Source organism: Danio rerio, chromosome 13 (genome assembly GCF_052040795.2).
Source record: "Danio rerio strain M-AB ecotype USA chromosome 13, GRCz13ab, whole genome shotgun sequence".
NCBI classification, from domain to species: Eukaryota; Metazoa; Chordata; class Actinopteri; order Cypriniformes; family Danionidae; genus Danio; species Danio rerio.
Genome location: NC_141033.1, coordinates 22,193,863 through 22,220,023, shown reverse-complemented (window position 1 = coordinate 22,220,023; position 26,161 = coordinate 22,193,863). Strand labels below are relative to the sequence as shown.

Sequence of the window (26,161 nt, the reverse complement as noted above, 5' to 3'; positions counted from 1 at the left end):
TATTTTGCCGTGTTTCAGAGTTTCCCTCCTGGACAGCATTAAGTAGGTCATAGTAAAAACATCAGCCAAAGCACCTGCAATGAAAGCGCTTGTGGAACACTGACTAGGAGGATAAACATGTGATATCACATTCTGTAAACGATTTATAGCAGAAACAGATTACGCAATAGAGGCAACCATCTGTCCTGACTGCAATACACAATTCCTCTCCTTCATTCCGAACTGAATTCTTCATCTGCCTCTGTAATGAGCTCTCCATCAACAGAAATTTTCTTAGGCTTTGTGTCTAATTTTGCTTGTTTTGCACTTATATTCAGTGTCCCGTGATTTAGGATGTTAATATTGCAAAATAATCCTTTCAATGTTTGTCTTAAGGGTGCTGTGCTTGTTTGTGTTTTTTTATTGATTAATTAATTTAATAATAATAATAATAATAATAATAATAATAATAATAATAATAATAATAATAATAATAATAATAATTATTATTATTATTATTATTATTATTATTATTATTATTATTATTATTATTATTATTATTATTTATTAATTTAATAATATGTGTTTGTTTATTTATTTAGATTAACTGATGATTGCATTGGATATTATAGAACAGTGTGTGAAAAATATGTACTTGATGATGATGATGATGATGATGATGATGATGATATTATTATTGTATTATTAATAGAATTGGAAAAGTAATACAGGTCTTACAATGAAACAGTGTGGAAAAAAAGGTAAAAAAAATATCTTATTATAATTTGTAAAACAGTAATCCAGATTAGCGACGCAAACTGTGTGGAGTTTGCATGTTCTCCCTGCGTTTGTGTGGGTTTCCTCCAGGTGCTCCGGTTTCCCCCACAGTCCAAAGACATGCGGTACAGGTGAATTGAGTTGGCTAAATTGTAATTAGTGAATGAGTGTGAATGTGTGTGTGTGGATGTTTCCCAGAGATGGATTGCGGCTGGAAGGGCATCCAATGTGTAAAAACATGCTGGATAAGCTAGTGGTTCATTCCGCTGTGGCGACCCCGGATTAATAAAGGGACTAAGCCGAAAAGAAAATGAATGAATGAATAATCCAGATTAAACAAACAGTACACACACTCACTATAACAGAAAGTAGGGTGTTGAGAGAGGCTTTATTTATTTCCGTCTTCATCATGTGACTGACGCATAAATTAGAGACAGCTGGAGACTGCGCTAAATAAACCAGACAAAGGAAAGAAAAGAGTGTGTCTGTGGATGTTTCTGTTACACTAAAAATGGGAAACATTATACATACATTATCTAATATTTTTCTAATATTTCTCTAAACTGTTTTTAAAGGGATAGTAAGGAAAACTAAAGAAGTCAATGGCTACAGGTTTCCAACATTCTTCAAAATATCTTCTTATATGTTTAACATAATAATTTTTTTTTCAAGGAGTAATAAATAGATAGGGGAATTTTTCTTTTTGTATGAACTACCCCTTTAATATCCCACAGGCCATCCAACAGGTGACATTTGTTAAGCATTAAAGAAGATATTTAATGGTGATGATGATGATTAAAATCCAATTCCATTATAAGAGTCAATTAAAAGCAAAACAGGACACTCAAAAATTACATGAGTGGCTGCTAAAGGTGATACATTGAGGTCTTATGGAGTAAGAAGGAAATTTTACATAACATGAATTTATCCATTTAAGAAAAAAAATCTGATCGTACAGTATTTTCACAAACTGGTTCTTTAGGAGCTTGTTTCTATGTCAAATGACAGATTGATTTACATAATCACAAAATAAAATATATTATTATTGTAATTAATAATGATACAAAAGCAGATGTTTTACATCTAATGCTTATAAAATGAATAAACTATTTTTATAGCTTCATCGGTTCTTCAGTTTGATTCAAAACTGTTTCCTCAGTTCAATCACTAGTAGAACTAAAGTATTAAATAAGTCTGCAAAAAACAGCATCGTATGTCAATACATGTCACGAATATTAGCTGAAGTACCTTGAAATTAATGTTCCTGTTGTTCTGAATCACTCTGTCATTTATTTCCTTTTTCTGATTAGAGTACAACTGAGCCTTGATTTGTCATTTATAAGATTATCAAACCTTAGTCCTCACTTTAGATATCTTAACAAAGCATTTATAAACTTACAGAGTAACTATTACTATTACGCCTAAAAAATAAAAGTAAAAGTGTTCATTTGAATGGTTTATTTATCAATTACTTACTCATTTTAAATTAGCTTAAAAACCACCATCTTTTAAATCAGTGGTCACCAAACTTGTTCCTGGAGGGCTGGTGTCCTGCAGATTTTAGCTCCAACTCTAATCAAACACACCTGAACAAGCTAATCAAGGCCTTACTAGGTATACTTGAAACATCCAGGCAGGTGTGTTGAGGCAAGTTGGATCTAAACCCAGCAGGGACACCAGCCCTCCAGGACCGAGATTGGTGACCCTTGTTTTAAATGATTGGTTTGTAAACAATACAATACTTAATTTGTAATTAGGCATCAAAATACTAATATTAAGCACATATGCTATACAAGCCAAGAATAAAGCATTTGTAGCTGTATTTATAAACTATTTACTAATCTCACACCTCTGCATTTCTTCTCCTATTTAGCTATCAAAAAAACTTAGGAATGTGCACAACAACTCATGGCTCTTTAATCAGTTGCTTTGATCCTATTTGGTTAATCACTTTCCAAATCACTTACAGTACATTTTCATATGCATCAATCTGACACAAATGCAAATGTTTGTCTGTTTCCTGTTTCCTTTTGTTTTCCTTTTGTTTTGTTTTGTTGAAATATCATTTGGAGACAATCCCTACCTCCAGCAATGTTAAAGCTTTAAAATCAATAACACTATGTGAATCTAACAATATGACTATCACTGTGACCATGCTTTGAGATAGATTTAAAATTTTCCATTGTAATTTATTTTACCCCTGGCATTATTTTTTGTTTCTGTTTTTTGTCCTGCTTTGTTCTGTTGTCTAGTTTTTGTTGTTATAAGATTTATACATTTTCTGTATATTTTTGTACTCATTTTGAAATTATTGTTCCAATAATAACAAACAAATTGCATCAATTGGGTAAAAAATACTCTAGTTCCCTCTTGTGGCCAGAGACTGGATATGCAGAAAGGGCTCTAAACTATTTTCACCATGCGTGAGACTGGCAGAATGATCATTTGCGGACGATGCAGAAAATATTGCCATTTAATATTTATACTGTGTGTGAGAAATGTGTGAATTCTGCTATTTCTTATATAGGCATGTTGTTCAGATGTGAAAGAAAGAAATAAGGTTACTCCTTAGTCCTTATGACATGGAATGAGGATTTTGAAATTAATGTCATTATACTGTATATTTAGGCAAAACAAGAAGCTATAGAGAGTATAGCGCTCACTCTTTAGTGTTATAATTACACCATCTGTTTTCATTAGTATTAAAAGTACTGACAAATATATGATTTGTTAGATGAAATTAGTATATAGCCTATTTGCAAATGTTTTGAGCTTGACTAATGATTAATGAGCAAACAGATGAGAACTAAAGCCATTGTCAAATACAATTATAATAAATAAATAAACATAATGGATTTTATACAACTGCATTTGTAGTACTTCTTAAGGTTTATATAATTATTCCTCTGCTGCATGCTTTCACAATCCACACTTTGGACAAAGTCTGCAATTAAACAAACAGCATCCCACTTTGTCAATATGATCTGTGAACTGCCAGCCAATCCATCAATCTATTCTCTGCAGAAGTTGTGTTCAGTATGATTTAGAAATTTGTAATCATCACTTTTTATGCCACATTAATATTTGTTTAATCTTTTGTATTGATATTAGTATCAAAATCCCAAAATAAATACAACAAAATTACAACTATTGATCTTTATTATACATGCTGCACACGGGTAAACTGTGGAAAATATGTGGGTTTTGGTCATTCATAGACCCACCTCTCTCTCTCTCTCTCTCTCTCTCTCACACACACACACACACACACACACACACACACACACACACACACACACACACACACACACACACACACACACACACACACACACACACACACACACAAACACACACACACACAGGACACTGACCTTATAGTTACAGGTACACCGAATATGATCTGAAGTGATTCACTACTCCAGAAATCAACGGCCAGCATGAATCTCAAGCTGTGTTTGTTGCTCCTTGTCCTCTGTGCCATCATTATCCCTGCACAGGTATGTATGAACAGTTATGAAACTATGAAGAATACTTATATTTTACAGTGCACAGCTTAAGAAATTCTAACACTGTATTATTTATAAAGATGTATTAACTTTTTTTGGTCCTCACTAAAATTATGATCTAAATCAAACCTTTGCCTTGATTATACAGTATTTGCACCTGTATTCATATTATTCATTTAGCTTTTCTTAATGATAAAAAATCTGGTGTTTTCTTACCTCTCAACAGCTGAAGAAAGAGAAACATGACAAGCATGATGAACATGATAAGCATGGTCATCATGATCAACAAGGTGAACGTGATAAACCTCGACAACGCAATGGGAGGCCTTTTAAACATCCTGGAAGGAGAGGCAAAGCAAGACTTGAGTGTAAGCGGTCTCCTTCTGGGTTAAAATATAACTTATATGCTTGAATTTGTGTATTCGCAAATATTGATTTAAATTTCTAATCTCAGACCTGAAGGCTGAGTTTGCCACTTCAGACGACTCAGATGATGACGATGATGCCAATGAATGGCTGTTTGAGCTTCAAGGCCGTAGAGGTATGATTCAGTAATCACAATTTTCCAGTGTATTGTGCGAATACACAACAATACAAAAGTCTAAAAAGATTTTTCACAATTTCCTCAGAAGAAATGTTGGCTTTTTGTTTAATAAGAATACTATCAATTGATCAAAAGTGACATCATGAAGACATTTATAAAGATTTCTACATTGTTTGTTTTTTATAAAAAGTTAAAATACAAATTATTTTAACATTGAAAATGCAAACCAGAATATTGTGAGACTGAAGATTGAAGTTGCTTCAGTAAATACATTGATGTATATGTATTTAGATTCCACCAGTTCTTGATTGTGATAGGAGAAACAAAGCTATTCAAAGCTTCAAATCAACTGACTATGTGCTCCATGTCAATGGTTACCAATGTGGAGTCGGGACCCCCTGGGGGTTGTGGGACAATGACAGGTGGTCACTTGGTGATTTCGAAAAGTCAAATAAATTTGATTAAACTATTACCATATTTTAACCATAACCCACAGAAGATAAAAATAATAGTTCTTAAAAGAGTGGTGCACTACGATATCATATTTTAAACTTAACGGAGACATTGAATTTTACAGAGTTAGCTTTGCAAAGCTTACAGTGAACAAAGTTTGGGGACTACAAAAAATACATCTGGGTAAATGGGCGTGGTCAGAGGAGCTGTAATGTTATAACAGAGATGCTTCCTGGTGATGTGGAGCTGATCTGAATCACAACACATTATGTTAACTGACCAATCAGAGCCTCTTGAGGGTGGGTCTTCAGAGGAACTAGGAAATATGACATTGGTTTATAATAGCTGAGTAGCTGTATATAATCAAAGTAGGACATATGAAAACATAACTTGATTTTCTACAAATGATTAATGAGCATTCATTGCTTTGCATCTTATAAACACACCTTTAAAATACACTCTGGACCACCCCTTCAATAGTAAAAAAATAAAAAAAATAAATGAATAACAACAACATGCAAATAAAAAGCCATCAGCCTTTAATTTATTTATTTATTTCTCATAGGATTGGTGTGTTTACGTTAGATTAAAAACACAGCAATAGTGTCAGATGCAGTAGGTTGATTTTATAGCACCTGGTTAAACTTTGACACCTTTATGGCAATCAAATACATTTAAAATAAATACAGACCACTGTATACAACTGAACCAAGAATAGACTTGTGCTGAAAACATTGTGTCCATCAGTCTCTTTAGTTGAGGTTAATATTAAAATAAACTAATTAATAAATGACTATATAAATGATATGGTTGTTAGACTGTTGCACTTTTTGTGTTGTCAATATGCTCGTGTTTATATAGGCCTATTGTTATGTGGGCAACGTTTGTATATTCATAACCACCTCTGAGGAATTTGGGGGTCACGATTCACCAGCATTGTTATTTTAGGGGTCGTGGGCTGAAAAGTTTGGGAACCCCTGCTCTATGTGATCAATTTCCAAGATTTGTTTTGTTTATTCTTTTAAGGACTCACTAAACAGGCTTGCTAATAACAGCTACTTTGTTTGCTTTGAGTTTGGTGGTTGCAGAGGAATTGCCGTCCCGTTTGTTTTATGTTCTTTATTTTCATTATTAAAATTATTTAAAGTTTGTCAGTTCTTCGCCTCCTTCACACAATTCATTCATGTCGACCCAACACATATTGATTAAGTAAACATAACAAATTTAAATGGGTTAAATATAAACCTATTAAGTTGTTCTTAAAAAATCTAAAGAACTGTGTTGTTTCAGCTAATTTTAAACAAGTAGTTTGAATAAGCAGTGATCTTTTTTTGATTGCCGTTGTTGTGCAGTTTTCAGTTTTCCCTGTACTCTCATCTTCCTTAGTGATTTAATGTTCTGTTAAATTAAGTGCAACTTGAAATTTAGATTATCTTGACCAAACCCTGACAATATCAAACTTAAACCAACTGAAGTCAAGTCAAGTTGAGCTTTTTTGTCATTCAGCTACATGTGTGGACATAAAGTGAAATGAAACTTCATGCCTCGCAAGAGCACGGTGCTCCATAAATAAACAATCATAAATATAAACAGAAAACTGGACTCAAGAGCAATATTTAAACCTATTCAAACTAACATACTGAGGCAGTAATCAAACTATGCTATAAATAGTTTACTATACACATAACATACAGACTTTACAATACTTGACGTAATAAACAAACAATAGTGTGCAAGATGTCGTGCAAAACAGATACTTAAGGTTGAAAAAATACGTAGTGCAGAAGTAAACTGAAATCAAACACATTTTTCCCCTTTGCTTGTTCAGGAAAATGTAGCTCAAGTCCATGCCTGAATGGAGGAACGTGTATCGAAAGGGGAGGCACATACAAATGCAAATGTACCAAGCATTTTACGGGTTCCAGGTGTGAAAAAGGTACAGTATGTGCTCACTTAATTCTACCTGCACATTTACAGGCTTCACCGAGATACATGTGATGTGTGTTTCAGCTAAAAGGGTTTGTAAAAGGGGAACCTGTGGAACGGGACTGTGTCTTCTGACCTTATCTCCTCCATACTATCGGTGCAAGTGCATTCCACCCTTTGCACCACCAAACTGCAAAACACGTAAGACTTACAGCACTGAACTCATGCGCCATGTCTCTCAGAAGCAGATTTTGGGTTTGTGCTTAGAATCCTCAAACAAAAAGTAAACTACTCTACAATCTGGATGAGCAATGTATATCTTTGCCTGAAATATGCAAGTTGTATATTTGTCGATTTATGATTTATATCTTCCTTTTTTTTTCTAGCTACTCCATGTAATCCAAACCCTTGTCAGAATAATGGCAAATGTGTGGCAGAGGAGGGGGATTTTGAATGTGTCTGCTCAGAGGGTTTCAGGGGACAATACTGTCAAGTCGGTCAGTATATCCTGCCATCATTACAGAGATGCATTTCTTTTACATAATAATTTAACATTTTACACTTTGTTTTAAGGGTTCCTTTTATTAATAATAATAATAATAATAATAATACATTTTTAGTTATGAAGCACTTACATTTTAATTAAAATCTCAAATTGCTACAGAAAAAAAACATAATGAGATAAAACAAAAGTACATGTTAAAATCAGCTACCAACTAAAATTTTCTCAAAGACTAAAGTCCCGTTTACACTAACACGTTTTCATTTTAGAATGCATAAGTTTTGCTATGGTTACTCCCTCCGTCCACACTACCTCAGAGTTTTCAAGCACCACAAACTGAGCATTTTGAAAACGCTGAAGAGGCAGTTTTTGATTTAAAACACTGATGCTCCGTGTCAGTGTGGATGGAGGGAAAACGGAGACATCTGAAAAGAAAACGGAGGTGTGGCTGCAGACGTTCGCATATATGGTTGTGGCTTGTCCCTCAATATTAAGTAGCATACACAATGTTCAGTCTTGCAACTTTTCCTTCTAAGTTCATAATTAGCAAGTTTGATATGGAAAACAAACTCCCGAGGACACTCCCACTTCAATGAGAACAGTGTACTTCATAACCTCATTCACATCACCCTGGCTATGGTGTTTCACTATCTCAACAATAAAATGCAAACATGATTTTGATATTAACTAAACAGATGCCAAAAATGTTAAGGGATTGTGTAGCTACATATATATATGACTGTCATCTTCACTGTATGCATATTTATAACAAAGCGGAGACTAAACCATAACTGCCTCCTTTTATGTTCAGTGAAAAATACAAAACATACCATCTCTTTTGCTGAATATCAGTTTTAATAATCAATAATGTCCGTTATAAAAGAATAACATACAATTAGTTTATACATTATAGGAAATAAAGGCAAGCAATCAGTCAAATGTGCAGAGTCACTGTATGTGGTTACATTAATGAATATATTAACTTATCTTTGCGCTCAGCCAAAACACGTTACCTGCGTAACAAGTAATAGATTCAAAATACCAAAGTTGGGGAATATGTCATTAGATATGTCATTAGATATAGACAACAAGCCTGCCTGTTGGATATTTCACACTGGATGAAAGATCATCATCATCTTCAGCTGAACCTCGCAAAAACGGAAATGCTTGTAGTTTCTGTCAACTCGACTCTACACCATAACTTTTCAATCCAGATGGATGGGGCAACCATTAAAAGCCATGAAAAGCCTTGGAGTAACGATTGATGACCAACTAAACTTGTCTGACCACATTTCTAGAACTACTCGATCGTGCAGATTCGCACTCTGTAACATCAGAAAGATCCGACCCTTCTTATCTGAACATGCAGCTCAACTCCTTGTTCAAGCTCTTGTTCTCTCCAAACTGGATTACTGCAACTCTCTACTAGCCGGGCTTCCAGCTAACTCTATCAAGCCTCTTCAACTGCTCCAGAACACAGCAGCACGAGTGGTCTTCAATGAACCTAAACAAGCACATGTCACTCCGCTGCTAGTCCGTTTGCACTGGCTGCCAGTTGCTGCTCGCATCAAATTCAAAGCTCTGATGTTTGCCTACAAAGTGACTTCTGGCCTTGCTCCTACTTATCTGCGCTCACTTCTGCAGATCTATGTGCCCTCCAGAAACTTGCGTTCTGTGAATGAACGTCGCCTCGTGGTTCCATCCCAAAGAGGGAAGAAATCACTTTCGCTCACGCTCACGCCCAATCTGCCCAGTTGGTGGAATGAACTCCCTAACTGCATCAGAACAGCGGAGTTCCCCTTCGGGGGGAACTTCAGCACTATAAGTGGATTTGATTTGTAAAATCCACGCATTGGGAGGATTCGGATCAGAAGCCGCTTGTCTGGAGAGTATTGAACGGGCCAATGAATGAATTAATTGGCAGCGTAAGCTTGCGCAGGTGTGCGACATCTGCAATTATCTCAGCATATAAGCACACCTGAAGCCAGCAGACGCCATCCTTTTCGCTTTAGATCCTTTCTGAGTGAGTCGATGAGGGTTCCTCTTGCTGATCAGCACTTCAGAGCGAACGAGTGTGTCTCCCGGTCCAGAGTGGGTCTTCGCGGTGGCAGACGGTCGAGCTGGGTTACTCCCTTGCCTGCAGTTCTTTGGGTCCGGTCCTCCAGAGCGGTGCGTATAGTTGCAAACTTTCCTAAAAGAGCAACACAGTCGTGCAGCACGTCCTTTTCAGGATGGCGCTCCGACTGTGCGTTTCTGGATGCGGGGATTTCCTGGCTCCGGATGATGGACACGATCACTGCATTGCATGTTTGGGGGTCCAGCATGTTAATGCGGTGCTCGCGGGCGGTTCATGTCGTCATTGCGATGCCATGACCGTTGCACAGCTAAGATCGCGGCTAACTTTCGCAAGAGAGCGAGCCACCCCAGTTGCCTCCTGTTCTAAAAAAGCAGCGGGCGCTCGGGCAGATCTGAGGGTTTCAGCGGGAGATAATCCGCCGCCCACGGGCTCGCGGACCTCTCGCTCCTCACGGCGCTCCATCCAAGCTTCGGGTGGTGAGAGTGATCCGTCTAACCAGATGGTAGCTCTCACACTCGCTGACACCGGAGATCAGATGTCCTCCGCGGCATCGGAGGGTGGGCTTTCACTGTCCGACGAAGATCCGGACCCGCTCGCCCCCTCCGGGCAGGTGAGCGCTGTCAAATCGGATCCTGAAGCGGACATGTTAGCCGTGCTTTCCCGGGCTGCTTCGGCCGTGGGGTTGGAGATGATTTATCCCCCAGCTCCGCGGCCGGACCGACTAGATGGGTGCTACGTAGAGGACCAGAAGGCAAAGCCTTCGAAGCCTCTCGTCCCCTTCTTCCCGGAAGTGCACAGTAGGCTCACGCAGTCTTGGAGGGCACCTTTCTCTGCCCGTGCTGCGTGTGCCTCCGCCCTCACCGCCCTTGACGGCGGAGCTGCCAGGGGGTATGAGGCGATCCCGTCAGTGGAGCGCGCTATCGCGGTCAATCTTTGTCCGCGCGGCGCCTCTACGTGGCGGGGTTTGCCCCGCCTCCCGTCCAAAGCCTGTAGGTTGTCTGCCTCCCTCGGAGCCAGAGCTTATAAGGCTGCGGGCCAGGCTGCTTCTGCTTTGCACGCGATGGCCACCTACCAGCGCTACCAAGCGCAGGCGCTGGCCGAGCTGCACGAGGGCGGGTCCAACCCAAGCTTATTACATGAGCTGCGCACCGCGACCGACTATGCTCTTCGGACTACTAAGTCCGCCGCGTGTGCGCTGGGGAGGACGATGTCCACACTTGTGGTTCAGGAACGCCACCTCTGGCTAAACCTGGCCGATATGCGCGACGTTGACAAAGTTCGCTTTCTTGACTCGCCCATATCCCAGGCTGGCCTGTTCGGCGACACCGTCGGTGAATTCACCCAGGAATTCAAGGCGGTGAAAGAGAAGTCGGATGCGATGGGCAATGTCATCTATCGGCGTGGCCGTAAGCCCGCTCCGCCCGCCGAGCCATCCACCTCCGCTGTTCCTCGCCGAGGGCGCCCGCCAACGAGTGCTGCCCCGCCCCCGCCTGCGCCTCCGGCCAAGCGGGCGCGGCGTTCACCTCGAAAGCAGGCAGCCCCTCCTGCCCAGGGCGCCGTTAAGTCCGGTAAACGGACCGCGAAGCGTCCCTGAGACAGGCCATCCGGAGAAGAGGAAACTTGCTCTTTCCCCGCTGGAGGGCGGGACCCCGATAACAACGGTACTTTTCAGTGCCACCAAAACATCAGTAAAAGAGCACTTTTTCCCTTCCCCGGATGTGACTGCACGAGTTCTGCCAGTCCGGGACGCGCTGCCTTCCGGCTCGCAGACTCTACGTGCTTCGCCAGTGGCTCACGAGCGCTGGGGGGACGGTCTCCCTTCCCTCAGCCCTCCAGCCCCCTCTCCGGAGTCAGGGTGTGGAGCCAGAGCGAATCGCTCTTCTCCAGCTCTTCCGCGGGACCCTCGTGCTTCCCGGATCAGCACACCCACTCCGCGCTGCCCCACCGCTGGTACGTCAGCGATTGTAGCGATGACTCCATTAGCGAGGGCTCTGCCTGCCTGGTTAGCGCGGGCCAGCCCCTCGCGGTGGCTCATACGCACAATCAGACTCGGTTACGCGATTCAGTTCGCGAAACGGCCCCCCAAGTTTACGGGCGTGTATTTCTCCAGGGTCAACCCCCTGTCCGCCCCTGTCTTGCGAGAGGAGATTGCTGCCCTCCTGGCGAAGGGTGCAATCGAGCCGGTTCCTCCAGCCGAGATGGAGAGTGGGTTTTACAGCCCATACTTCATCGTACCCAAAAAGAGCGGTGGGTCACGGCCAATCCTAGATCTGCGCGTTTTGAACCGCTGTCTGCACAGGCTGCCGTTCAGAATGCTCACGCAGAGGCGCATTCTCCAATGCGTTCGTCCTCGGGATTGGTTTGCAGCCATAGACCTGAAGGACGCGTATTTCCATGTCTCCATTCTTCCACGCCACCGCCAATTTCTGCGGTTTGCGTTCGAGGGTCGAGCGTGGCAGTGCAAGGTCCTCCCCTTCGGGCTCTCTCTGTCTCCGCGGGTCTTCACCAAACTCGCGGAGGGTGCCCTAGCGCCCCTTCGGCTCGCGGGCATTCGCATACTCAATTATCTCGACGACTGGCTGATTTTAGCCCACTCGCGGGAGCAATTGATTATGCACAGGGACAAGGTGCTTCGGCATCTCCGCCTACTGGGGCTTCAGGTCAACCGAGAAAAGAGCAAACTCGCCCCCGTGCAGAGGATTTCTTTTCTCGGGATGGAGCTGGACTCGATCACCATGGTAGCGCACCTCTCCGAGGAACGCGCTCGCCTGTTGCTGAACTGTCTGAGGGAGCTCGACAGCAAACTAGTGGTCCCACTGAAGTTCTTTCAGAGGCTCCTGGGGCATATGGCATCCGCAGCCGCCGTCACGCCGCTCGGGTTGCTCCATATGAGACCACTTCAGCACTGGCTTCACGATCGGGTCCCCAGACGCGCATGGCACGCGGGCACACACCGGGTCTCGGTTACTGCGCTGTGTCGCCGCGCCCTCAGCCCTTGGAACGACCCCTCATTCCTACAGGCCGGTGTGCCTCTAGCACAGGCGTCCAGCCATGTTGTTGTTTCAACAGACGCTTCCAACACGGGTTGGGGGGCCGTGTGTCGCGGGCATGCGGCTGCGGGCCTCTGGAAGGGTGCCCAGCTGCATTGGCATATCAATCGCCTAGAGCTGTTGGCAGTGTTCCTCGCTCTCCACCGCTTTTTACCGGTGCTGGAGCGGCAACACGTGCTGGTCAGGACGGACAGTATGGCGGCGGCGGCGTATATCAACCGCATGGGGGGTATGCGCTCTCGCCGCATGTCTCAGCTCGCCCGCCGTCTGCTCCTCTGGAATCACCCGCGGCTGAAATCGCTGCGCGCCATTCACGTCCCAGGCACGCTCAATCGTGCAGCCGATGCGCTCTCACTACAGCTGTTACGTCCTGGAGAATGGAGACTCCACCCCGAGTCTGTTCAGCTGATATGGGCGCGATTCGGGGAGGCCCAGATCGATCTGTTTGCTTCCCCCGAGAACGCTCACTGCCAGTTGTTTTTTTCCCTGACCGAGGGCTCTCTCGGCACGGATGCACTGGCCCACAGCTGGCCTCGGGGCATGCGCAAGTATGCGTTTCCCCCAGTGAGCCTGCTCGCGCAGTTTCTGTGCAAGGTCAGGAAGGACGAGGAACAGGTTCTGCTAGTTGCGCCCCTTTGGCCCAACCGGACCTGGATATCAGAGCTCTCACTCCTCGCGACGGCCCTCCCCTGGCGGATCCCTTTGAGAGAGGACCTACTCTCTCAGGGACAGGGCACCATCTGGCACCCTCGCCCCGATCTTTGGAACCTCCACGTGTGGTCCCTAGACGCGAGGAAGACTTAGGTAACCTACCGACTGCGGTGGTTAATACCATCACTCAGGCTAGAGCCCCCTCCACGAGGCGCGCCTACGCCCTGAAGTGGAGTCTATTCACTGAATGGTGCGTCTCTCGCAGAGAAGACCCCCGAAATTGCCAGATTAGTGTTGTGCTCTCTTTCCTTCAAGAGAAGTTGGACAGCAGGCTGTCGCCCTCCACTCTCAAGGTTTACGTGGCCGCCATCTCCGCTTATCATAGCGCGGTAGCTGGCGGCACCGTGGGAAAGCATAACCTGGTCATCCAGTTCCTTAGGGGTGCTAGGCGAATTAATCCATTTCGCCCCCCTCTCATGCCCTCTTGGGATCTCGCCCTCGTTCTCACGAGTCTGCGATCCGATCCCTTTGAGCCACTCGAATCAGTATCTCTAAGATTTCTGTCCCTGAAGACAGCTCTGCTGGTTGCGTTGGCCTCCATCAAGAGGGTCGGGGACCTGGAGGCATTTTCGGTCAGTGACTCGTGCCTGGAATTCGGGCCGGATTACTCTCACGTCATCCTGAGACCCCGCCCCGGTTATGTGCCCAAGGTTCCTACCACCCCCTTTAGAGATCAGGTAGTGAACCTGCAAGCGCTGCCCCCGGAGGAGGCAGACCCAGCCCTTTCTTTACTTTGTCCAGTTCGCGCTCTGCGCATTTATGTGGACCGTACTCAGAATTTTAGATCATCTGAGCAGCTCTTTGTCTGTTATGGCGGTCGGCAGCAGGGAAGTGCCGTATCAAAACAAAGATTATCCCACTGGATTGTGGATGCCATTTCACTCGCTTATTCGAGTCGAGGTCAGCCGTGTCCCCCGGGAGTTCGTGCACACTCCACTCGGAGCGTTGCATCCTCTTGGGCGCGTGCACGCGGCGCCTCTCTAACAGACATCTGTAGAGCTGCGGGCTGGGCGACACCCAACACATTTGCAAGGTTTTACAATCTGCGAGTGGAGCCGGTTTCCTCAAGGGTATTAGGTTACCCTTTGGTGATTGAGGAGACAACTCGGTAGGGTGTTGAAACACGCTTGCTGCGCCATTCTCCCTAACACGGAGGTACGTGCGCCTTTTTTATCTGTCAGTAAAGTTCCCCGTCAGGTGAGCCCTGCAGATTCCTCCGTGGCCCCCAGCACTGACTCAGCGGAGGAGTCACTTGCTGGCCCACTACGTTGTAGGTCTGCCCGCTGGTCAGCCCGTGTTTTGGGTATAGGTGCCTGCTATGCGTGATCCCCACTAGGCGATCCCATATGCTTATTCCGCCACGGTTAAGTCCCCCCCCTGGGCGGACCCGTGTCTTCCCTCTCCGCTAACCACTCTTTTGCTATGCGTACTCCCCCTTTTTAGGGCTAGTCCATATGTAAATTCTGCCATCTATCCCCCCCTTGGGTAACGGATGGCCTCCGCAGCGTCCTCCCTATCGGGATTGCACGCTTCCCAACGTACTGTCGTATTTCCTAGAATTATCTAGATGCTCACGACTTCCCAAAAAATATATCTAAATCCGTAAAACTTCTGTTGAAGTAGGATAAATTAGGGCCAGGGACACGTTGGAGGACCGCGCCCCCCATGATGTGGGTGCGTCACGCTTGCTTGACTATCTCCTCATCGGGGGTGTTGGTAAGGTGCAGTCATTATGGCGCTTTCAATGGGCTCCCAATGCGTGGATTTTACAAATCAAATCCACTTATAGTGCTGAAGTTCCCCCCGAAGGGGAACGTTCGAGGTTACTAAAGTAACCCTTCGTTCCCCGAGGAGGGGAACGGAAGCACTATACTCCGTCGCCATAATGACTGTCCCTTAGCTGTTTGAAAGTCTCTTCAGCTTAAAAGGATGGCGTCTGCTGGCTTCAGGTGTGCTTATATGCTGAGATAATTGCAGATGTCGCACACCTGCGCAAGCTTACGCTGCCAATTAATTCATTCATTGGTCCGTTCAATACTCTCCAGACAAGCGGCTTCTGATCCGAATCCTCCCAATGCGTGGATTTTACAAATCAAATCCACTTATAGTGCTTCCGTTCCCCTCCTCGGGGAACGAAGGGTTACTTTAGTAACCTCGAACGTCACTCGCTATTTTCAAGAAACGACTAAAAACTCAACTATTTAGTCTCCACTTCACTTCCTAATCTGCAATTGCCTCTCTGAATATCACACTAACTGTACCCCCCCCCCCCCAAAAAAAAAATACTAATACTAATACTACTAATACTAATACTTTCCTTCTTAGACTTTACAGAACTGAAACTTGCCTATAGCACTTATTTATTGTTGCTCTTAGTTGTGTAAATTGCTTCCTTGTCCTCATTTGTAAGTCGCTTTGGATAAAAGCGTCTGCTAAATGACTAAATGTAAATGTAAATGTAAGATGAATTAAATATCACATCTAAACAAATATAGGGAGATTAGATCCAGCAGTAGAGTCTTGATGAACTGTCCGGTGTGCATAGGTCTCACCTAGGGTTTCTGTGCTTAAAACACCCGCTGACTGCCTGGAGCTCAGATGCGCACATATACTGCATGCATGATGTGCGTTTTTAGCGGTGTAGTGTGGACGGAGAGCTGTTCAGAAACGCTAGGTGAAACACCAGTGTGGACCTGGATTGTTTTCATTCTAAAACGTTGTTTTAAAACTAAAACATATCAGTGTAAACGGGGCCTAAAAGTAAAGGAAATTTAATATTAGTTATTTAAACATTCAAAAACGTCTTGCGAGCCTTTTTAAAAGCCATCTAAGATTTGTATAGCCCTCAAATGTTCTGGGAGAGAGAACAAAAGGCTCTGTCCCCAATTTTTGATATTCTGTTGACTATAGGTAAATTTGTAAATACATTTCAACCAGTGATTATTGGAATTATTATTTAATAGACTCTCTGCTTATTATCTACTAAGGCTTTATTTTAATGGTATATGTGTTGTGACTCTTTCTCAGACCCAAATGACTGTTATATGGGGGATGGTCAGTCATACAGTGGAAAGGTGTCAGAGACAGAGGACGGAGATGACTGTCTTGACTGGAACTCTGAGTTTGTTCTGGATAAAGGAGCTTATCCAACAGTAGCATTTGCATCAGGTGGAGGCCTGGGACCACATAACTTCTGCAGGTTAAAAAAAAAAACTGAGACTAATAATCTGATATAAGTGAGACTGGAGAATTTATATAAACTCTTCTGGCTTTCATTTAATTTAAAAAAAAATTATTTGGTTTACATTTGTCTAACTATCTTTCTGACAGATTTTTCATTTAGGATTTTCAGTGAGGTCTCAGGCTTTTGGAGTCTATCACAAATGCAAATGTATAAAAACAAAGACTTGAGCTTGACCAGCAATAAACATGTAATCTAAAGTTAACTACAAATATATTACTTTTTGTGTAACAGAAACCCTGATGGAGATAAGAAGCCATGGTGCTTTATAAAGAAGGAAGGGAAACTTCGATGGGAATATTGTGATCTTAAAAAATGTCGCACACCAGGTAAGACTGATGATAATGACAGCATATCAACTGATGCTTTTCCATCAAGAACTCTAATGCGTTTACACAAGAGTGTGTGTTGACACTTTACAAAAGACTGAAGCTCCATGCTGAAAAAAAATCATCATAATAATTCATAGCATATCACATTGCACTGCAAAACAACATAAACAGACTGAAGCTAGATTGAAATCTAGTTCATACATACATGGTACATAAAGAAAGACTGGGCAATTACCCACCACAATAAGCTTTTTCATCATTTTGATGTTCTCCTATTGTCCAAAGTGATAGGCTATTGTCTGCTGGAAAGTATTTTTATAAAGCAATCTGATTGGCTGACACCTGTATTGGCGCTTCAAACACCCCCCTCCCTCCCTCCCCCCAAAAATATATTACAACATAACACATGTGAACCACCCATTAAGCAAACAAGAAACATTAAAGGGATAGTTCACCAAAAACTTTAATTCTGTCATTGTTTCCTCAATAGGCTATATGTACCCAATACCAGTGTCAAAACTCTTACTTTCGTCTGTTGAACACAAAGTGAAGTTTATTTATAAACCAATTTCGAGACAATCATGTTCTTATGATTGACAACGGCTGGACCCTCATTAGCAAAAAAATTATTCTCTAATCAGATGTTTCATAAGACACTATAAACAACCATAGTCTTCATACCACAGTCATCTCCGTCTTGAAGAATCCTCCCTTCCTCCTTCTCCTCCCCCGGCAGCCTAGTGGTTAGAACTGTTGCCTCACAGCAAGAACATCGCTGGTTCTGGTCCTTGCTTGGCAGGTTGGCGTTTTTGTACAGAGCTTGCGTGGGTTTCCCCATTGTTCCCCAGTTTCCTCCCACCGTCCAAAGACATACGTCAAAAGTAAATTGACTAAACCAAATTGGCTCCATAGTCAAGTTCTAAGCCAAAAGTATTTTCCCTCATAAAGCAAATCGTCATTAGCCACTAATTAGCGAGGGAGTTCTTGAGAGTTTGCCCTGCAAATGGGTGGTATCCCAGGGCTCAAGGATCTTTTGAGCTCAGGGCTCCTTCCCAGGACAGCATGTCAAGCAAGCTCATTATCAGTCATCAGTTAAGTGTGAACTCTTGAAATATATTTTAAGAATGTAGGAAAGCAGCAACCATTCATAGTATTTTTCTTCCTTAGTATAGACGTCAATGGAAACACTTTTCAGAACATCTATTTTTGTGTTTAATAGAATAAATAAATTCATAAATGTTTGGAAACAGTTGAGTAAGTATATTGAAATGTATCCCTTTTCCCTATGGTGTCAGTCTTAAAGGGTAAACTATCCCTTTAAGACTGACACCATATGTGAATGTAATGTATATCTGTTACATTAATACATTAGCGTATCTTTGAACCATCTCTAATCCAGCAAATGCATTAAAATATGTAACCATTCCACTTCTACATGGATTGCTCTGTTCGATTTAAATCCACTTTGGAATCCAACATTTTTGGCACCTGAGACATGAAGATCAAGAATGTTAAAGACCACAACTTCTAACATCAATTGGTAATTCGAGCAGGCCATCCTTACACTCAATCCACCTTACCTCACTAGCATCTGGGTCACAGCACTAATGTAAACCCCTCCAGCTCTAGTCATTCTGCTCTGAGCAAGATATGAACTGGCATAGGAAGCAGGTGTAGACAGTATCTTCTAACATAAGCTATTACAGCTTCTTGATGCCAGAAGAGTGAGGTTTACCCGAGCACATAGCTTTTACACTTACATTGCTATACCACACTCCCAGTCAGGTTCTTGCACCATGTTCCAAGGAGGTTATTAACTGACATCTCCCCAGCACAGGCAAGTAGGTGCACTAACAAGGATGCCAAAATCTACAACCTCTTGTGTAACTCTTAAGGCCAGAAGAGCGATATTTACTCACCATGATTAAAGGCAGGATTAGAATTGACAATTTCCCGCATCAGAGATAGGCAAATTAACAAAGTTGCTATGTGAAGTTAATTTATAAACTAATATCAAGAGGATCACATGCTTATGATTGACCATGGCTGGTCCCACATTAGCTAACGCATGATTGACCAATCAGATGATTCCTAACTTACTATTAATACCCAGAGTTTCTTACCTCAGTTATCTTCGTCCTGAAGAATCCCCCCTTACACCCCTACTCCTCCTCCCTTTTCCTTGATAGGGCAGCACGGCAGCCCAATGGTTAGCACTGTTGACTTACAGCAAAAACGGGGAGCCCTGGGCTTGAGAATCTTATGACCTCAGGGCTTTCTTCCGGGACAGCATACCGAACGTGTTTAATAATCAATCATCAGCTAAGTGTGAACTCTTAAAAGAATGTTGTTTGCTATAAATTAAGTTTATACTTATGTGATGCACTTTTTTCCCACATCAACTACAACAAAAATAGCGCCGACCACCGCGGAAACTCGACCCATTACACATACACCCCCACCCTCTACTCACCAACCAACTGTACCAGCTAAGACAGGTAAGACCCCCTAATTACACATTACTAAGCAATAGCACATTATATAATCTAGTTGTATCCCATTCTAAATGCAGTACATTGCAATATTGATACAGTCCAGTAACACTGAGACTGGGATCATTAATTCTAGTAAATGTAAAATGTATTCACTCGCGAACAAAAAGGAATCTAACGTATGCATACAATGAACCGTTTACAATCCCATGACAGCTTCCTGATGTGGATTTTGCTGTAGATTTTGGGAATAATTTTGCGATGAAAGGAAAATAGACAAAGCTAAGGCTACATGACATTCAAAGTCTAAACAGAAGACTTTGCAATATTTTACAGAGAAAAACTTGGCATCATTTACTGAATATTCAACATTTAAGTGATTTAAACATAACTGCTATAGACGCATGACAGGAAAACAAAATGTACAAAAATTATCTCAAAATACTAAATAATATTTGATTTTTGACCATATGGAGTCGTATTGCTGAAAATGCCTGCCCAAAACAAAACATGTGATTAACTATGAAATCAGTGAACTCCAACTGTACACGTTCTGCTATGATGATAACAAAAGCTGTGCAATATTCCACTATTAACCATCAATTATGTCTACAATTTAAGTTCATTCAGGTTCTTATTTATTGAACTGTTTTTTTTTAACTAAACCATTGTTGACTCTCATCATATTTTCCACAAATGCCACCCACCAGAACCCAGCACAACCCCAGAGAGCACCAGTTCACCCCAAAATACCATCCAACCTACCACAGTATCTGTGGTCAATGCTTCAACAAGCAGTTTTAACACTTGTGGAAAACCTGAGCCCAAAAAACAACTAAACCGGATTTATGGAGGCCTTAAAGCTATTCCTGGAGCACATCCATGGCAAGTTTCAGTACAGGTCAGACCTAAAGGATCCAGCCAAGGGTACAAACATATCTGCGGAGGAACTCTTGTCAAGCCTTGCTGGGTGCTGACTGCGGCCCATTGTATGTGAGTATGGCATCTAAAGTATTATACAGTACACTGACAACGGAAATTGTGTAATGGTGCTGTTGCTAACACAACAAAGAGTAAGACTTAAAGGGATAGTTCACCTAAAAATAAAATTTTTCTCAACATTTACTCACCGTTATGTGTGTTTACTCAACATTCTGTTGAAGAAGATATACCGAAGAATGTAGGAAACTGTTACCATTGATTTCTATAGGATTTGTTTGTCCTACTATAGGTTGTCAGTGGTTACTGGTGTCCAACATTCTTATATGCAGTGTCTACACCAGTGGTTTCCAACCTTTTTTGCCTGAGACCCCCTTTTCCCCTGGAAAATATTGTAAGGCCCCCCTCCACATTTAATAAAATGATTGTCTCATCTGATATAAGTTAGCAGAAACGATGACAAAAATTTTTTGTTTTCAAACAAGCGGTCTGTTTAATTCTATATCTAGATATGTCTATGCACAAATAATAGCCTAATGTAAAATATAAAAGCAAAAAACTGACGAGGGGTCACAAGGATGCCAAGCTGACAAAGCAGTGCTGTCACTCTAATACAACTTTTATTTAAGGAGAAACTTACAAAGCACTGCAGTGTTTGTTTGATCTGCGTTTGTTGGAGAAAATTAGTCTTACCGAAATATGAAAACTCCATACAAGCTGAAGCTGATCGGTATATTCTTGACATGTGACTTGTGGTGCGCTAGCGGGGTTCATTGACTTGTAAAACTCTAGAAATATGTGAACTTTACACGATATGCGATTGGCCCCTGAGTGGCCGCCGTCATTTGCGATCTCTATCAGTTGATCTTCTTCCACAGACTTGATGGATTTACCTGATTTAAAGACAAATGAGTTGCAAATCCTTACCTTGGCAGTTCGTGAGTCCTTCGCTTGGCCTTTTTTTCCTTTAGTAAGGAAACTTTCTAAAGACATCTGTGTCTTACTCATTTTGCTGCTTATGGGTTAACTTTTAAGCGCTAAAGTGACTGAGATGTAACCGTAAGAATACAGTCATTTTTCAAAATAAAGACTTTTCAAAATAAAAGATCGTTCAGACGGGAAAAGGGAAACAATTAATGATTTCTTGTGGGGCCCTGTACTAATTGATCCACTGACCGGTGGTTGAGGACCACTGAGCTAGGGGATAAAATGAACTAAGGCAACATGATCATTCTACTAATTGTCCACTGCTAAGAAATTTTTTAATATGGCATCCCCCCCCATAAAGCTTGCTGAGGCAGCCTTGTGGGCCGGGACCCTCCTGATGGGAACCGCTGGTCTACACTACCTGATAAAAATCTTGTCGTCTATCAAAGTTTTAGTAACAACAAATAATAATCTGACTTCAAGTTGATCATTTGTTATCAGAAGTGGCTTAAATTAAAGCTAAATGCCTCAAGAAAACACAAATTTTACCAAAATAAAATATGATCATGACTTGATTTTTAATTCTGTAATTAGGACAGTAAGGTCTGATTTTGCTTAGACAAAAGTCTTGTCACTTAACAGAAATAATGTACAGTATAAAATATGAAGTCATGGTGCGGTAAAAAAAAAAAAAAAATTAGTGTGAATCAGCTTGGAGGACTGCATCCATACATCTCTGACTGCAATGACTCATATAACTTATTAATAAAGTTATCTGGGATTGGGATGCAGTTTGGCAGATTATTCATAGGAAAAATCTATCTTCTACCACTTTTCTAAATGATCAACTAGAAGTCAAGTTATTATTTGTTGCTCTTACAACTGGGATTGACTTTTGTCAGGTAGTATATACATCTATACGATGTCTTTAGGTACAGAGTGTTTGTAAAGTGCATCATTTATAACACAATTTCAAAAAATAGCACAGGGTACATTGAGGACAAAAAACACCTAGACTTAAAACGCAGGAGAACAAGGTACTGTAGGATCTTAAAGAATGGTTACATAGATCCTTAATATTTAGAGTTTCAAAGCTTAAGGGTTTGGTGAAAGGTGGCACCTTTGAGTACTGATGGAAGTTTTGAATATGCACATAATGTTTAAAGTTAAACAAGGTAAAATATTGGTTTGCCTTTTGGACTTTTCCCTACATCATGTAGTGGGCAGTGTTAGTTGACTCATGGACAGGACTAAGTAAACAGATCATTATGTAATTTTTGCCCCATCCCATCCAGGCTTTTTTTTTTTTTTAAATCCATGACAACTGTTAACTGCTTCAGTTCATTTTAAGGCATTGATTTAATTAAAAAAGAGCATTGTAATTTTTAGTTTTCAATATTTAAGTGTTTTAAAAAATGTAAGTTTAATGTGGAGGAGCCTTGTAATATGCAGTAAAAGAAGCATGACATTTAATTTAGCAGTATTATTTAAATATCCTTAAATATTTTTTACTTATTTGTTGTTATTTTAAACCACAGCTTTGCTTTTGTTTTGTTGTGTTGTGTACAGTAATAAAAACTTTGAGTACAGCGTTGTATTGGGAGGATTGAATTTGGTACAAAAGGAACCAACAGATCAGACTGTGCTGGTGGAGAAAACAATCATTCATGAAAAGTTCAAGGAAACCCCTGACGTCGTCTACAATGATATTGGTGAGAATTGTTTTTCTTTTGATTTTCCGGTGCTTTCTGTTTCATTCTCACCAGAGATTTGTATCGAAATATGTGTCTCTCTTTCTCAGATATGTCCTTAGCTATGTTTCATTACTTTATTATTGGTCAATATTTTGTGTGGGAGTCATTCTTAGTGAGACACTGTAGTGGAAAATTACATTCCATATTATAGTAGCAATCCTGAATGAAAGCATTAATGAGTACTAAAGAGTAATTTTTAAATTAAATTATTACAAACTGGGCACTTCGAATTAAATCTTTTATATGTAATGAAAGATTTAGCAGTGTATAAGCGATGGAATGCAGCCTATATAGGGTATATAGGGTATAGCCTATATATAATTTCTCAATGCATTGCAAAAGGTAATTAGCAACTCAGTGATTACAGAGTACCAAAATGCACTACATCGTCTCATTAAATTAAATAGTTCCACTGCTTCCTTCAGTACACAATACTTATATCACTGACAGAATCTGCTTACTCTTTTATTAATTTAAATTCTTTATTTAGACCAGGGGTGCCCAAATCTTTTTCTTATGAAGGGACAAAAATCAAACCTAACTGAGGGCTTTAAGCCGAAGGTACATAACAGTTTCCAATAAGTAATCTCCAAATTTAAAATAACTAAAAAACATTGTTTTACATTATATTAACGAAAGCAGTATATTTAAAAAAATTGTTTGATGAATTTATTACAGCAAAAACATAAACATTCCATTAATACAACAGAGTTTAATGCTGAATACACTAAGATGCACCTGCCTTTGCATTGTCTTGTACATTGCCTGATATCCACTGAGTGACAATATTTTAACTTTTTTTTTTTTTATCTGATGAATTTAATACAACTAAAGAAACTACAAAACAAACAAAGAAAAGGTTACATTACTTTGGAAATAACAATATTTTTCAAGGATATTCGCTCCAACCACCAACCCATAATTCTCCCTCTCTTCTCAAATGGAATAGTGGGCCAAATCAAAGGTTAGAATGGGCCAACAATACCTAGTTTGGGCATCTGTTTTAGAGAAAAAAGTAAAACTGAGTAATAAGGTCTAAACTATGAAACATCTTAAAACTCAGGAAAAAACAAAACAAAAAGACAGACAGAACTTTCAAAATAAAAGTCTAACAATAATAATAACTTCTAAACAAGAATACTCAAAAAGTTACACAAATTTGGTGGGAAGTAATCTTGCTATTTTAAAAAATCAGGAGAAATTCTACAAACTACATAATAAATCTTTCTTATTTTCTTTGCTGTGTTGCAGCTCTGTTGAAACTGAAAGCCACTAATGGAGAATGTGCCAAGGAAAATCAGTTTGTAAAGGCGGCCTGCTTGCCCAGCGAACCTTTTCCAGATGGAGCAGAATGCAGCATTTCTGGATGGGGAGCAACAGAGACATGTATGTTTTATATGTCTATTTTAACTTTAATCTTTGAAATGACTTAATCTGATTTCTTTTTGTTTGTGTCTGTAGCAGAGCATGGCTCCATGCATTTGCTTGATGCAAAGGTTTTGCTGATTTCTCATGAAGCTTGTTCCAGCAATAAGGTTTATGAGGCATTACTGGATGATGGCATGTTTTGCGCTGGCTATCTCAAAGGAGGAGTGGACTCATGTCAGGTTGGTCATCATTTTAACTCTTTAAAGCAATAGTTCACCCAAAAAGAACTGGTAAACTGTTGAGTTGATGTAACTTCATTTTTAAGATGATGTACATAGCTCATTTACCTAATTGATTAAATTGCAATGGATTCACTCACTTTAAGTAAAGTAAACTAATTACTAAAAGCAACAGGTTTACTTACATTTTGTAAAGTCAAAGAAATGCTTTAAAAGCAACAAGCTTACTAACTTCAATAATATATTTAAAAAAGTCAACTCAATGCTTTAAAAGCAACAGTTTAACACATTAAAGGCAAATAATCATTTTTAAAGCAAACCTTTTAAGGAAAGTCATCTAATTGCTTTAAAAACAATGCTTTTACTCACTTTTTTTTAAACTTAAAGTCAACAAAACACTTTAAAAGTGTTGGTTAACTCACTAATTTAAGTAAAGTTGACTATTCATTTATTCATTTGCTTGTCGGCTTAGTCCCCTTATTAATCGGGGTCGCCACAGCGGAATGAACCGCCAACTTATCCAGCACGTTTTTACACAGCGGATGCCCTTAAAGCTGCAACCCATCTCTGGGAAACATTCGCATACACACACACTACGGACAATTTAGCCTACCCAATTCACCTGTACCGCATGTCTTTGGATTGTGGGGGAAACCGGAGCAACCAGAGGAAACCCACGCGAACACAGGGAGAACATGCAAACTCCACACAGAACGACAATTGAGCCTTGCTGTGAGGCGACAGCACTACCTAAGGCATCACTGCTTCGCCCCCTAAAGTTGACTAATCACCTTAAAATCAATGGGATTACCCACTACATTTAAGTAAAGCCAACTAATCACCTTTTAAAGTAAAAGCTTGTTTTTTTTAATATCCTGCTAAAGAAAAATATCACATTTTGGAGGGTAAATGAGAAAATCCTCAGCAACTCAATTTTGTGAGTCCAATTGACCTGCAGCACACTGTACCTCTATATAACACTGAACTTGTTTCCTGACAGGGTGACTCTGGTGGGCCTCTCACCTGTGAGAGGAATCAAACACACTATGTCTACGGTGTAGTGAGCTGGGGAGACAGCTGTGGAGAGAAGAACAAGCCTGGTGTTTATACCAGAGTCATGAAATATTTGGACTGGATCAATAAAAACATTGCTGAGAAAAAGTAGCATGTCAGAGAAAGATTATTCAAAGCTACAGTTTTTTTTTGTTTGTTTGTTTGCTGTGTACTCTGATCTACCAGTGCTGTTTGTACACATTTTTATTGTAGAATTTGAGATGATCTTTTTGATGAGTTAATAATAAAACAAATCTTTGTCATCAAAGAATTCTTTTTGTTCATTGC

At 41.0% G+C, this 26,161-nt stretch overlaps 2 protein-coding genes across 5 annotated transcripts in view; both read left to right on the top strand.

Moving 5' to 3' along the window:
• LOC147841039 (uncharacterized) overlaps window positions 1-15,413 on the top strand; it is a 33,557-nt gene extending 18,144 nt beyond the window's left edge. Inside the window, exon 2 of the mRNA XM_087279179.1 lies at window positions 9,480-15,413. Within this exon, the coding sequence (XP_087135305.1) occupies window positions 9,922-11,361 (1,440 nt within the window). The 5' untranslated portion in view covers window positions 9,480-9,921 and the 3' untranslated portion in view covers window positions 11,362-15,413. The remainder of the gene's footprint in view (window positions 1-9,479) is intronic.
• LOC141377165 (factor VII-activating protease) lies at window positions 1,445-26,144 on the top strand. Of its 4 annotated transcripts, none has more exons than XM_087279171.1 (14): window positions 1,445-4,256; window positions 4,492-4,633; window positions 4,720-4,806; window positions 7,091-7,198; window positions 7,273-7,389; window positions 7,575-7,685; window positions 16,556-16,727; window positions 17,004-17,098; window positions 19,519-19,599; window positions 20,304-20,586; window positions 23,029-23,171; window positions 24,465-24,599; window positions 24,675-24,820; window positions 25,821-26,144. In XM_087279171.1, the coding sequence occupies exons 1-14, from the start codon at window positions 4,197-4,199 to the stop codon at window positions 25,983-25,985; spliced, it is 1,845 nt and encodes a 614-aa protein (XP_087135297.1). In that variant the 5' UTR covers window positions 1,445-4,196; the 3' UTR covers window positions 25,986-26,144. The 4 variants fall into 4 exon arrangements, 2 of the variants coding, with proteins under 2 accessions (XP_087135297.1, XP_087135298.1); XR_015505855.1 differs by having other exon boundaries at window positions 4,007-4,256; window positions 19,291-19,599; XR_015505854.1 differs by having other exon boundaries at window positions 4,007-4,256; window positions 17,004-17,435; window positions 18,424-19,599.
• The last annotated feature ends 17 nt before the right edge of the window (window positions 26,145-26,161 follow it).

What these genes read in the sequence shown, in the direction of transcription:
- LOC141377165 (XM_087279171.1), top strand. Translation starts at nt 4,197, where the DNA reads ATGAATCTCAAGCTGTGTTTGTTGCTCCTTGTCCTCTGTGCCATCATT. An exon ending in AGGCAAAGCAAGACTTGAGT is followed by an intron (nt 4,634 to 4,719) that starts GTAAGCGGTCTC and finishes TTCTAATCTCAG; the next exon opens with ACCTGAAGGCTGAGTTTGCC. An exon ending in TGAGCTTCAAGGCCGTAGAG is followed by an intron (nt 4,807 to 7,090) that starts GTATGATTCAGT and finishes TTGCTTGTTCAG; the next exon opens with GAAAATGTAGCTCAAGTCCA.